At 38.9% G+C, this 14,630-nt stretch overlaps 1 protein-coding gene across 2 annotated transcripts; it reads right to left on the bottom strand.

Annotated features, from left to right (window-relative positions):
- Positions 1–401: 401 nt before the first annotated feature.
- On the bottom strand, positions 402–5,665 carry Arpc1 (Actin-related protein 2/3 complex, subunit 1A). Of its 2 annotated transcripts, none has more exons than XM_071591786.1 (9): positions 5,430–5,665; positions 5,213–5,349; positions 4,968–5,134; positions 4,740–4,848; positions 4,493–4,665; positions 4,214–4,331; positions 2,986–3,176; positions 2,327–2,430; positions 402–1,150 (listed from the first exon to the last, which is right to left on the bottom strand). In XM_071591786.1, exons 2-9 carry the CDS (start codon positions 5,277–5,279, stop codon positions 946–948), a joined length of 1,134 nt encoding a protein of 377 aa, XP_071447887.1. In that variant the 5' UTR covers positions 5,280–5,349; positions 5,430–5,665; the 3' UTR covers positions 402–945. The 2 variants fall into 2 exon arrangements, with proteins under 2 accessions (XP_071447887.1, XP_071447886.1); XM_071591785.1 differs by having other exon boundaries at positions 5,434–5,665.
- Positions 5,666–14,630: the final 8,965 nt, after the last annotated feature.

The following is a 14,630-nucleotide window of genomic DNA, read 5'->3' as shown; positions in this document are numbered from 1 at the left end:
TCATCTTTCATCAAGCCAATGCACCGTGCCATAAGTCAATGAAAACAATGGCCAAATTGAACGATTTGGGCTTCAATATGCTTCCCCACCCACCATACTCCCCAGATCTATTCCCCCACGACTATTGGCTGTTTGCTGATCTCAAAAAGATGCTCCAGGGAAAAAGATTTGGGTTGAATGAGGAAGTCATCGCTACAACAGAAACTTAGTTTGAGGACAAGGACAGATAGTTTTACAAGCATGGTATCGAAAACTTAGAAAAGCATTAGAATGATTGTATAGCTCTAGAAGGTGATTATATTGATGAATACAAATGGATTTTGCAAAACAAATGTTGTTTTCTTAGTTAGTCCCGGGACTTACTGAACGATGGGTTACACAATTCTACAGATGATGAAGTACCAGTTTTATCTTTAACACATTTTTAATGAAGGGATCACAATGCCATTACATATATGTAATATCCATTGTTGTTCCATTATTTTAACAGTGATTATCATCTTTCCTCTAAAGAGTGAACAAAGATGTACAAAATTGAAAAGGATAAGTATTTTAAAAGTTGTATTTTTTTAAGGTGATAACCAAATAAAAAGTTTTATACTGAACTTAACAGGAGTACAGAAGTAAGAGAAAATATTATTAATTCCAACATTTCCTTTATAACTTTGTTATAACAAATTGCTCACATACAGATTAACATAAAATTAGTTTGTCATCATGCATACATACTTATTATTGCTCTAAACAAATATTTTCCATATCAATTAAATGCAAATATAATTAAATTTCATGTAATCTTTACATTAAGACAACCATGATTACACACATTTTTTTGAGTCAGATAATGAATGTTCAAACTCAAGAATTACTCAAGAAAAATGAACGAAAAATGAAAGTAATTCTGTGGGACAATAAGTCAACAAGGTCCTACGACACCATCACATGTTACATTTTCCCCGCAGCCCTTGCCTTCAAGTCCCAGATGACTATTTGCCCATCAAGGGCACTGGTGCTGATTTTTCCCACATCCATCACAGTTCCAGAGTGGATCCGAAGACAAGTGATGGCATTCTGATGCAGAGTGTCAAGAGTGGTATCATTAGTCTCCACTCGGGCCTGTCTATCCAAGCTCTGGAACTTCCTCATAGCACTGGCAGAAAAAAAAAGAAACAATGTTTCCAAATTTTCCCGTGGCAGCAAAAATGACAGTGAGCATAAATAATGTTGTCGACAATCCAACAAAGAAGATATTCTCTGGATTTCCCAGGGAATATTTTCAGTTTTCCCGAATGCTAAACATTCCGAAACAATTTTTTGTTTGTGCAAATATTGACCATAAGCTATTAATTATCAACTGCAGTGGTCCAAAAAGATAAGGTATGGTTTGTTGTCTCATTGTGATAATGAGTGCAGAACATGATACCATGCTGCACATAAGTAGTATATGTGAGAAGACTATCAAGAATGTACATCATTGTGATCAGAACATTTCTCAAGGTTATTCACAATGGATCCCAATAGAAGAATAAAAACTTCCCCTAAAATGAAACTAATGTATAAATATAATAAACAGAAAATATTTTGCTAAAAAAGATATTCATATACTGCTTCACCAATAAGTAAACCTAAAAAAGAAACCCTTCTGGGGCAGGAGCAGAATTCTTTGACATATTAAATATTTACCATCGTCATCCCTTAACAGGACATCTGATTATTGTTCATAAGAGCAAGAAGACGGTTGAACAATAAAAGTAGAAAAAGATTCTTGAAACATTTAAACCATGCTTTTAGTTCTCCCAGCCCAAAAAGTAATGGCATTAAATTCATGCATACTTGAAAGTTGTTCTAAGCAAGAATGAAAGTAAACATAAAAGCTTTGATAAATATGACATGTTCCTCATTCTTTGTCTAAAAAAGAAATTCCCACACATGGGAAAATTTACACCAAATACTCCAATTCCAACTTATTTCAAATACCCCAACATAAGGTTGACGATTTGCTTTCACATTGAGTTTTAAATGCACAACAGGAAATTAAGGGATAGAATGTTTTAGAGATTTGGTAGCAGATAAGAGAAGATAAAAATGAATCAATGGACAGGGTAGTAAAAAAGTATGTGATGAAAATATTAAGGGTGAATAAATTCCATTGGCTGGGAGGTAGGTGCAAACTGAGTAGACGTAAGAGGAGATTTTAAAAAATCTACTATAAAATATGAGTTGGTGAGGGAAAACAGAGTGAAATTGGAAAATAGAGCTTATATGAATATGAGAACCAGATAAGCATTAGAGACTCGGCAATAATTAAAATAAAAAATTAACATACCTCAGGCCACCAGCCTCCTTCTTCTGGGATACATCAAGCTTGCATGTAAATGTCAGCTGGCCATCAAAATCCACATTATAAAGCATTGGACAGCATCCATGACCCTTAAAAATAATTAAAATTCAATTTGAACATTTACAAGGATTAACTATGAGAGAACAAAATACTTTTAACATAAATCTCATGTTCTGACTCTCTTTTGATGGTAAATTTAGCTGCAATTTCTAGAATCCCTTTCTGCCATTTTCATGCTTCCATTGTGCACCATAAAAAAATATCTATAATGTTAATATCAGTAATGTAACAAATTCAAGCTAGACAGTAAATTCTATTTTATCATGAAGCATTACATTTGATCCTGAACCCTTTATTGAGAAATTAACTGTCCACTCCCTTGATACTTCACCCACAATTGATACTAGGATCACAGCTGATAAGGTAACACACAAATTTATTTTGCTATCTGGATTCTTCTGGTGGTCTAAACACCACTTGGGATTCCGATAAGCCTTTAGCTTGTCATTGTATTCCCCTGGAGCCGGACCATCAGAGTTTGCACAACACTCATACTTAAAGGCAAAAACTCAAACCCCTTAAAAATTCTTAACTTAATAATGACAGGCAGTAGTTTGAAAGGACTAGCCTCTAGCTCTACTCACTGCGGCCACAAGAGAGTCTGGTCCAACCCAGATACAATCGAGAAATGGAAGGAACGAAGTCCTTAGTTTCCTTGGATCATGAACGTTGGCTTCTCGCTTTGACGCATCAACTATTGTCACTGATGAATCATGACCCACCCAAGCCAATTTATTGCCATCACCGGAGAAAGCCACACCATGTACCCATCCTCCTAGAGAAAGAGAAAAATTTACAGTTACTTTTGATTTTATAACTAATTAAGGAATAATAATCCTTTATGTCTACCTCCCACAGTGAAGCATCTTGATAGCAACTTGGATGAAAAAATCTTTTAATGCACTGACCATAGTAATCAAATCACAGTTAAAATATCCAGAAATTTTATCACTGCTAGTTTCAAATTACATGCACATTATGTTTTAAACAGATAGCATATCTGATATTTACACTGGATTATTATGTGAGCGGGCAATGTAACACAACTAAGGTTGGACCACTTCCAAAACAGCTGTTGCAGCCTTATTACCCATTATACTGACTTCCCTTAAAATTGGTGGAATGAGTTTTGCACTGTGGCCCTAATTGGAAAATCCAGCCTAAAATCAGAGGAATTTTTATAAATAAAACATGCAAATGTAAGGATTACTACTAAATTACCACACATTACACTTTTTTAAGCCTGTGTTGGCATGGGTGGGCCCAGCCAGAAAAAGGAACTTGGAATGCAGGTCACGATTAAATGTGGATTGAATTCATCAGGTATGAAAGACATGTGCTACAGCCTTTAAGTCAAATCAAGCTAATGAACATGGTAGAATGAAAAATGAGGTCAAAAATATTTTCAAGGCCTCAATACCGGTCTCTAGGTAACGATTCGAAACCATGCATTGGATGGTGAATGTGGAGATTATGTATTTTCGGCACAAGTTCACATGAACCAAATCACAGCACAGCAAAGCGAAGCCACTGAGCAAATTATGTAAATTCTAAACAATGTTGTTGATGGGTGTGGAAATGCTGCCGGCACCATGTTGATCCCTAATGTGTTCAATTCCCACTGGTTTACATCCATTTGTTTATAATTCCAAATTTTCACATTAATACAGGAGGAAATTCACAATAAATGCAGTATTAACACCATGTAGGTTAAAAGTTAAATAAAACCTAAAGGAGCCAATAAAACCTAATGAAGCACTGAGTAGATTGATTTGAATGAGTATTTTTTAATCCCTGCACTATCGATCTTACCTCCACCAGGAGAGTTAGAAAATTCAGCTAATAAGGCTCCTAGCGAAGCCTTTGCGCCCCATGGGGAAGGTGATGGGCTATCCTCAATGTCTTTGATGAAAGCTGTGAAGACTCGAACCTAGAAAGCAGGTGCAATTATCACCAAATTGGAAGGATGACAGAGACACAAGATGAAATCAATCTTTAATGTCATGTTTTTATGATTTACGAATTTCAAAACATCAATATAATAAACATACAAATTATTATGCAAAAGCTAGTGGAAAACAATACACTTACTTTGAAATCAGCAGATCCAGCAGCCAAAAGAAAATTATTTGGGTGCCAGTCAATAGCTGTAACAGTGGATCTGATGGGCTTCTTTATATGTTTTGATACCCACCAATCATTCTCACTCTCAAAATAACAGACAGATATCAATCTTGCTCCAGAGCCAACAGCAAACTTATTTTCTAAATGAAGAAGGTAAATCATTGTAAAAAATATAGATACATTTCATAAATTGCTGCAAAAGTAGATAGCTAACCTAATGGTGACCACTTCACACAAGTTGCTGCACGATTTATTCTCAGAAGAACTAAAGTGGGCTTCCATTTCTCATCATCCCCCTGGGTCCAGACGTACGCATTTCTATCCTGAAAATATAAGGCCATGCAGGTAATCAATGTAAAATACCGCCAATGTTGACTCTTTGTAAGCCTGTCCAAGAAAACAGATATTTTATGCTCCTTATCAACTACTCTTTAGAACTTACCACAGCACAGGTCACTATTCTATTTGTTTTAGGCGCCCAGTCGATTCCCGTGACCCGCAAATCATGTTGATTTAAAACATCAAGCAACTGCCACTCGTAACTTCCTGATCCCGTATCAGTTTTCCCATACACATGAACTTCATGATTATTAGGTGATAGGGCGATTTCTATGATTTAAAAATTGCATATCTTTGTTAGTGTACATTAAAGAGTGTTAATTTTCCATTTTAGCACGATATACTTACGAGTTCGGTCCTTATTCCATGCGTGGCATGTTATTGGGCTAACTCCAAAACTAAATCGTTCTACCATATCTCTTTTATCTATTAACACCCGTGCAAGAATAACAAATGGCGAAAATACCGCAAAAATACGTGAGCACCTGAAATCAAAATTTATTTCGTTACTAATACTGGCTGCGGTGATATGACTCAGTTCTAGAAAAGGGTGTGGAAAACGCACACACTTCCAGATAACAATAATATTATTGCAGGCGATTTCACTCTCTCAAGTAATCGGCACAAATAAAACCCCGTATATGCAAGGAATCGCGGACTCTGGTCAGTCAACGCGCTTCCTTCATAACAACACTTCTAACAGTATTATCTACAGAAAAACAGTAGAATTTTAGGGAGGAGTTTTGCGGTCACAAAAACACCGGACGCATCGAGAACAACATAGCGCTCCTAAAGATGTGTCATTTCGGAGGGACCCGTTCTATAATATCATTCATATGATCCAAATGATTCAAGCCAGTCACATGTCTGTGGGGCTATGTATGTTCTTCATACATGAAAATCATTCAAATGATTCAAATCATTGAAATGAACGAGTCGGTATAAGTAGAACAACTCGGGTTGCAGCTCTTAGCCTCTCTTCGTTCAAAATCTGCACGCATGATGGCACTGTTGTTCAGCTACCGGTATACTACGGACCACCGGAAATAAATGGAAGAGGGTATTTTTAAACATTAATCCGGCTTGAAAATTATATAACTGAATTTAAAGAAAATAAAAAATGAGCATCTGGTAATTATATTAAAATCATATTTGAAAAATTATTTGAATATTATTGTTCAATCAAATTTATTCTCTACTTTTAGGCAGGGGAGAAAATTCCCATCAATGTGACAAAACCGAAATGCAGTTTAAAAGTTATTGTAATTAGCATATATGGAGTCTGCTTATGGTAATAAATAGTAAAGGATGCGCCAGCATAACTACCTTTTCTAAAGGGGTTTTGCTTTATAAAAAGGAAGATATGTTGCCGCACCCTGTATAACTTTTTACTTGCCCATTTTCTACAGTATTCAACATTTAAAGTTTTATATTACTATTTATATATTTAAGTCTTTATTCAGAGGATTTGTAAATCGAATTATAGCTTTGACAAACATGGGGCTCGTGGTATGCGACTCGTGATTTATGTTTCGGGAAGTGTGATGCAAATCAGTTACATTGCCGTCCATTGATTCGTCATAAATCTGTCGCATTCCTTCGACATTTTGCCAAATCAAACGGAAAATTAAGAGTCAAAAACGGGAGCAAGGAACCAAGAGTTAAGGATACGGAGGTTATGAGGCACCGATGCTAAGGATGAGGAGGGGATGGGAAGATTCGAGGAGAGTTCACGGAAGATAGCGAATCATAAAGCGGTAGACTTCTTTAAACGGTATTTTTTCGGATTTTGTGTCGCCAAAAATAATCAAAAAATAATTTTCCACCCTCCCTCCAAATATTTTATCATACCGAATAATATTATTTATTGATTCATTACCTTAAGGTCGGGTATCAAATACTCAGTTGCCTAAACGAATTATCTTTATCCTTTGTCAATGCAAAGTCATAAAACTATGCATTACACCTGATTTAGTAATTTTCATTATGCTTCCGTTCAAATTAAAATTTCCAATTAATTCGTTAACTAGATAAAGGTAAAAATAATGGGAAGTAATGTTAAAATTTTTAATTGATAAACACTCGGATTTAGGTGAAATTAGGGCGTGTGGTTGGAAAAACATTAGACATTTAATTTAATGTGCAGCCAATGACATTCGCAAATATTCTCGCACCGCACTATCATGTAGTTATCAGTTCTAATGTGGTAACGAGTGATAAAGTTCTGTAACTTCTCAATGTCAGTAAATCGCTTTATGGGTGAAATTTCTTCCTGTGCTAGAAACGCGCAAAACATTATGTATATCTAGATGGAGATTCAATAAATGAGGCCATAGGAAAATTAAAGAGGATATAGCATTTCAGCGCAATACTTTCAGCGAAAGAACAGTTAAGCTAAAAGAATTAGAACACCACTTTTTATGTGAAAGGTTTACAGCGCGGAGCTCTTAGGTGCGCTCACCAAATCTTCCCTTTCAAATCCATTTTCCTGTGCTATAATTTCTATCTGGAGTAACATGTACAGTTTAAATTTAAAAATGCAAGCCATGCTTCACAGTATAAGGACCAATTAAAGACTCAGAATCCTTTGATCTACGAAGTTGGTTTGGGTTTAATGGTGTCACGTCACTAATACTAAATATTATAGAAAGGAAACGATGATACCAAAAGATCATTTGAAACTGTTGATATTATTAAATCTGACGAACTGAAGACATTAAGAGTTAACTTAAGTCATGAAACAATTAAAATAATGATATATTAATATTTTTCACTTTGTTCCCGGAAAGTTAGCCGAGATTTTCATAAAAATTTATATTCAAATTCTTTAACCAGTATAATAACGTCATTATATCCATCTAATTATACATTTTCTTGCACAACATATTCATTGATTATATTACAAAATTCTGAAAAGTACACATATCATACATGTACCTCCTTACACCAGTTTGGATTATTTATTAAGTAATCCACCGGTTAAGGTAGGTTTTGGATGGACAAAACTACCAAACAAATATCTCCCAACAAAACACAACCCAAATTCCTACTCTACAACAGGACCACCTTCATCTATGTGTACTTCCTGCCTCCCTTTATCCCGACCAACATCCCTATCCTATTCCTGCCCTTTCCTCGTTTGCCTCACATTCTCCCCCCTATGGCAGTTTTCAGCGTCCTACTGCCAGTCAATACGCCCTTCATCCATATTTCCTCCCTCCTTAGGATTTCTCCGAACAAATCCCTCTCCTCACCCATTATACCAAGTACTTCCTCATTTGTTTTCTTCTCTGTCCATTTCACCTTCTCCATTCTTCTCCTCACCCACATTTCAAAAGCCTCCAGTCTACAGGGTTCGTCCGGAAAATAAGTGTACTGAGCTCAGGAAAAAAAATGTATTACACTTTTACATATCTTAAGCTAATATTCCTCAAAATAGGACCCTTGTGAGTCGATACACTTGTTCCAGCGGCGTTCCCATTCCTGGAACGCTCCCGCGAAGGCATCATCGGGAACCTCTCGAAGACTCGTCGTCGACCTCTTCTCTACCCTCCACGAACATCTTGTGCCACCGAAAGATCATTTTTCTGGACATGGCTGACTCCCCGTAAGCCTGGTTAATCATACCGACAGTTTCGGTAGACGATTTCCCAAGCTTTACCGCAAATTTGATGGAATAACGCTGCTCCAAAAACTTCGGCATCATGTTCCGTGACGTGGGTCAAAGCGTGGAGGTTCGCGTTAACAGAGCTCCTCACTACACCACAGCTCAGAGCCGACTGCCTTTTTCAGCGTCGCTTGCCAACATACCGCCTCCAATCGCAGCCCGTCAGAGCGGTGCTGGGCGCGCCTGGAGCGGCGCGCCCAGCCCTGGAGTCAGTACACTTATTTTCCGGACGAACCCTGTACGTCAATCCTCCTCCTTTAATGACCACGTTTCCGCGCCGTACATAGCTACGCTCCATATCAAAGTTTTTACGAGCCATTTCTTAATATTATTACTCAACGTCCCTGTCAGACATTCTTCTCCTTACGTCCATACTACTTTGACCGCGTTGGTCCAAAACACTTCCGAGATACGTAAACTGTTCTACCTGCTCTAGTTTTTGCCCTCCTATTTTAATGTTTAGCTTAGCCTTTTTCTTTCTAGAGAATCGCATAACCTTTGTTTTATTAATATTGATTCTCATCCCATACCTGTCGCACTGAATTTCCGATTCACTCAGCAATGCTTGCAACCCCTTGGCTTACTGACAAACTAAAGCTTGGTCATCAGCGAACCTAACTGATTTTATGAATTCCCCACCCACTTTCATTCCTATCTCCAGTTCTTCTCATGCCTATTTAATCATTCTGTCCACTTATACATTGAACAACACCGGTGATAATGAACAACCCTGTCTTACACCTCCTCCTAACACTGCCCATTCGGACTACAGAGACATATGCAGGTTGTGCCTGTCACTCCAATCTATTCCTATTATCTGCAAAATACAAATAATTTTTTCCCAATTTACTTCATCAAACGCCTTTTCGACATCTACGAAACAGGCAAATACGTCTTGATTATATTCCATATCCATCTCGATTAGTGACTTCATTACTGCAAAGGCATCGTACGTGTCGCTTCCCTTCCTATAACATCTTCTAAGTGATCATTTGCCCTGCTCTCCATCCGTCTTTTGATGATCCTGAGAACCACTTTAGCTACTTGGGAAATTAAACTAATCGTTCTGTAGTCCTCACATGATGTAGCCTTCACCTATTTCGGAATAGGAACTAACACTGATCTTACAAAGTCTTCCGGCCAGATTTCTTCTTCATAGATGCTACGAATTGGTCCATATACTCTTTCTCCCACCTTTTCCTAAACTGCAGGAATGTTGTCTGCCCCCACAGATTTATTTCATCTCATCCCCATTGGTGCTCTTTCTATCTCATCGTCGAGCATGCCTGGATCTAAGCCATCTTCATCTTCGCCATATTCACTACCTATTCTCTGCCAACCTGTAAACCTACCTAGGTCAAAGTCCCCAACCTCATCACCATCTCTTCCTTCGCCTACCGTCACATTCCAATCCCCCATCACTATCAAATGTTTCCCTGTAGGAACACATGCGATTTACTTCTTCCTCCTTATGATTACTTGAGAGCATGTATACGTACGTGAACAATGACCGAATCCATCGGTTATGCTTTATCCTCTGCTAGTAATATTCTATGCGTTGCTAGCTCAAAGTTAACTACACTTCTTACTACCTTTTTATTCAATATTTTGGCTAACCCTAGTTGGCTCGCGTCCCCTGTGCTGTACTATACTCTAAAAATACCACTCCTGTAATCCCCGCTATCCTTCCATCTCACCTCGCATAGACCTAAAATATCTATACTTCCCCTTCCCATCTCTCGCTTAAAATCTCTAATTTTGCTCTCCTCAGCATTGTCCTAATATTCCACGTTCCTATTCTAACTAAATTGGTCATCTTCTTCTGCGTCTTCTGTCCTGCTGCAGTCAGTTTTGCTTTTCAAGGCTTTCGTGAGATGACGACCACGAAAGTCTTTCCTCTCCCGCTGCCGGGCACGACACACGGCCGATTGGGCCGAATCCCGCAGCTGCCAGGACTCATATTGTCTGTAGTATCCATCATAAAAGACGGGAATAATAGTTGAAACGATTGCTCGTTGCCTTCGTCACTAGCGTTTTTAACGTGACACCATCACTCAATGGCCGCCCCACAGAGTCAGACGCCTTTGCAGCCGCCCCACCGAGGAACAGACGCCGTGTGGATTACCTTTCACCTGGCTCCTAACCTTCGACCTATCTGTCATGGGTGACTCCTACCAGGGGCAATTATGATTGCTCCCGCCAGCACAGCTCTAGACCAGTTTGGATACATTCATTAGATCCTGAAATGGAATATATCTTCTTAAAATTAAGAAGATATAATTTCAAAATGGGCACTTAAAAATAATACATATACAAATTAAATCGATATGTGAAAGATGCTAAGAAAATCCCGATGAAAACTTTTATATGCGTAGTTTCGTATGACTCGGAAAATTGGTCGTAGAGGCAAGAGGATAAGCGTAGATCGCGGGGTTCTGTCCTGTGGGTGCGGAGAATCGATAAAATGAAACGGACCGAGAGAAAAAAATAAATACTTTCTATGCATGCTCTGGAAGAAAGAGGGTTGATAGGGAAAATTTGAAGATATCAAGACATTAAATGCACGGGATTTAGGGGCAATGGCTTTCCGAAGACATCATTGAAGAGAGAATGTTGGAAGGATAAGTTAGAGGGTTGCAATGAATACGCGATTTGGATGCGTTAAGGAAGGTAATATGGTAGTGAATATGCGTTAAGGAAGGTATCGTAATAAGGAAGTGAATATGCGTTAAAGAAGGTATCGTAATAGGGAAGTGAATATGCGTTAAGGAAGGTAAAGAATGAGTTATTTTAGTATGTAGTACGGGGTTTTAGGATATTTTGGGTCATATCGGTCAGAGCGTTGGGGCTTGGAGTGCCGTAGTGTGTAGTGTTAAGTGTCCATATCATATCACCTACCATAACCCGGAAATCTATTGATAAATGAAAACATTCACTGATTACACTTAGTTATCAGCTATACTCGCATTTCTATCTGTTGCATTACCCGTACGAAAAAGAGATCCACGGTAGGCACATCGAACGCGAGGCAGGACGATGATATTATCACTCGGGATTCTTGCTAGAAGTGTAGGATGATTCCATACAGAAAACGCCTTCTCTGCGAAGGGACAGGCTTTTTAACAGGACAATCTTACGCATCGAGGAGTGCTATTGATATTACTAGAGTGGGGATGCCGGTGACAGTATCATGCATTCCTCAGAGGAATGGAGACCGGGGCTCATACCTTCATTGCAAGGAAGTAGGCTTTGCAACCGGACCTTCCTACGTTGCGTTCGGAGGATGCTATGGGACATTCAGGTGGTGGGCGGATGCTGCTTTAAATATTCATTGGGGTAGGGCTCGGCGTTCATGATTAACGCACCTTCTCGTGGAGAAGGATTCTATACCGTTGCAACCAGGTCATTCTGCGTGTCGAGTAGGTCAGGAGTAGCAGGTACTGGCCAGCGAACGTGGTTTAATGCACAGCGCCCACGAACGACGTTTATATTGTCGTTTACATTTTGTGAGAAATGAAGGAAACTACAACAATTTCTACTGAACATCGCTGGCATGCCTCAAAACGTCTACGTGTATTCAACAGAAGTCCGTGGGACCTTACCCGCGTGGTGGTAAGGTCAGGAAGAAAGAAGAGCGATTTAGTTGATTATAGTTCAGTACAAGCATTCAATTCAACATAAGATTATAATGGATTCCTTCGAACTAAAACGTACAGCATCTAGGGTTAAAGCCCGAGAAAACCGCCAATTTTCAGAGATTTCCCTCCGACGAGAGTGGTCAGGATATGTTCGATATTTATGATGATATGCTACCCTACGTGTCGTCATCGAATCTTACAAAATTACATGCAAAAGCTTTAGTAAATAATAAATTTAGGTCATTACCGTTTTTAAGAATAATTCGAAATAACTATCAACATTATGATTTCAGGTGGCCAGTGACGATACCCATTTATGGAAAAATACTGTTTCCTTCTTTGAATGGTGATACCAAAGTACATCACTCCTTTTGTTTCTCTATATATCCCTTCAACTTCCTAATGTTATTTATGGTTGGTATGCGTATATTTTTCATAGTAATAGTCGAGGGTAGAGTAGATTTTCAGTGGACCCTGGAACTACGCACTACTGTGTTCCTAAGCCAGGACTAGCATGACATAACCTGTTCTTTAGCCTCGACTACTCTGTAAATCACCATAACACATTTTAGTTATCCTCAAGATTTATAAAGTATGATTTTACGCAAATGTAAATTCTCCTCCTTTATCTTTTTTTACCCATAGCATTTTTACCCATAGCATTTTTACCCATAGCATTTTTGCCCATAGCATTTTTACCCAGAGCATTTTTACCCATAGCATTTTTACCCATAGCATATTTTTACCCATACCATTACATTCTGCCAATCCAAGGGTCGCGGGCCCGATTCCCCCCTGGGTGGGTTTTCCTCTACCAAGGGCTTGGGTGTTCGTAATCGTCTCCATTGTTCTTACTGTTAATAGTCCGATGTAAAGGCCAAAAAGTGCTGTTTTCGGACTAAGGCTAAATAAATAAATATAGTCTACCCGAGTTCCTTGCTATGAGGCTACCAGGGGCAACTGCAACCCTCTACCCCTCTCCATACGTCCCTGTTAGTAATGCTATGAAAGTGTTTCTTATCGGTAGCATGGTGGTGTAAAACAGACCATAAAATGCTATTCGAGCTGTTCTCTCTATATCTGGTCTATTCTATTAACCAAATCACACCCTAGGCATGAGTCCCCTCTGAATTCTTGTGGAAATTTCTCATTACGCGATCTTTTTGCCCAGAGTGCTACCCGTCTTCAAATCCCTTGGGTGTCAACAACCAGCCCGAAAGATTCCCATTCCCTACAACTGAAGAAATGCAGTAATTCCGTCTACTCCCACAAACTCAATAATCGACCAATATCTCATTTTTACCCATAGCATATTTTTACCCATACCATTACATTCTGCCAATCCAAGGGTCGCGGGCCCGATTCCCCCCTGGGTGGGTTTTCCTCTACCAAGGGTGTTCGTAATCGTCTCCATTGTTCTTACTGTTAATAGTCCGATGTAAAGGCCAAAAAGTGCTGTTTTCGGACTAAGGCTAAATAAATAAATATAGTCTACCCGAGTTCCTTGCTATGAGGCTACCAGGGGCAACTGCAACCCTCTACCCCTCTCCATACGTCCCTGTTAGTAATGCTATGAAAGTGTTTCTTATCGGTAGCATGGTGGTGTAAAACAGACCATAAAATGCTATTCGAGCTGTTCTCTCTATATCTGGTCTATTCTATTAACCAAATCACACCCTAGGCATGAGTCCCCTCTGAATTCTTGTGGAAATTTCTCATTACGCGATCTTTTTGCCCAGAGTGCTACCCGTCTTCAAATCCCTTGGGTGTCAACAACCAGCCCGAAAGATTCCCATTCCCTACAACTGAAGAAATGCAGTAATTCCGTCTACTCCCACAAACTCAATAATCGACCAATATCTCATTGTTGTTTCCTATGAAATGGTAGACGCAGGCAACTAGTATTGACGTAGATATTGCTCGGGTTACGAGGTATCTCCGTAAGGATATTTATCCATAATTTCGCTCTCATTTTGTATCGAGGTTCGGTTTTGTAAATGGAATACCTAACATTCAATGTTAATTTTAGGCAATTAAGAAAAAAGGACGCCGATTAAATTATTTTCGCAAGGAGCATCTAGTTAAACCGCCTTAGGAGTAATACGTACGATAGATAAAGGATATTTGGCGAATTTTGGAAGAAAATATTGATGGGGAATGCCTATTAAAATTTTTAGTCCTACTTGTTCTCCGACTACAATGCTATATTTTATTACAGCAGCAGCCTATGCAGAATGCTCAGTGGATCCAGTAAATTTCGAAGAATTCTTCCGGGCAGAGCTAAAGCGAAGCGAAGATAGTAGGGGTCTGCAACTGCTGCCGATTCTTCCTTAGCGGTCAAAAATCGAATCATCTCTAGTGTCATGATCCTCAATCGTCTTCGTCACCAGTCACGAGTTATGACCATGGGAACAAATCGAGTTCCTGCGGCCGAAAAATATCGCACCATTCCGGCGAAGAA

The sequence above is a fragment of the Hetaerina americana genome, unplaced genomic scaffold, assembly GCF_022747635.1.
Source record: "Hetaerina americana unplaced genomic scaffold, ioHetAmer1.1.p SCAF_5, whole genome shotgun sequence".
Lineage (NCBI taxonomy): Eukaryota > Metazoa > Arthropoda > Insecta > Odonata > Calopterygidae > Hetaerina > Hetaerina americana.
The sequence above is the reverse complement of the archived record's forward strand: the minus strand, read 5'-3'. Positions and strand labels throughout refer to the sequence as shown.

What these genes read in the sequence shown, in the direction of transcription:
- Arpc1 (XM_071591786.1), bottom strand. Translation starts at nt 5,279, where the DNA reads ATGGTAGAACGATTTAGTTTTGGAGTTAGCCCAATAACATGCCACGCA. An exon ending in CAGACTCTCTTGTGGCCGCA is followed by an intron (nt 2,431 to 2,985) that starts GTGAGTAGAGCT and finishes ATTATTTTTAAG; the next exon opens with GGTCATGGATGCTGTCCAAT. An exon ending in AAGGAGGCTGGTGGCCTGAG is followed by an intron (nt 1,151 to 2,326) that starts GTATGTTAATTT and finishes TTTTTCTGCCAG; the next exon opens with TGCTATGAGGAAGTTCCAGA.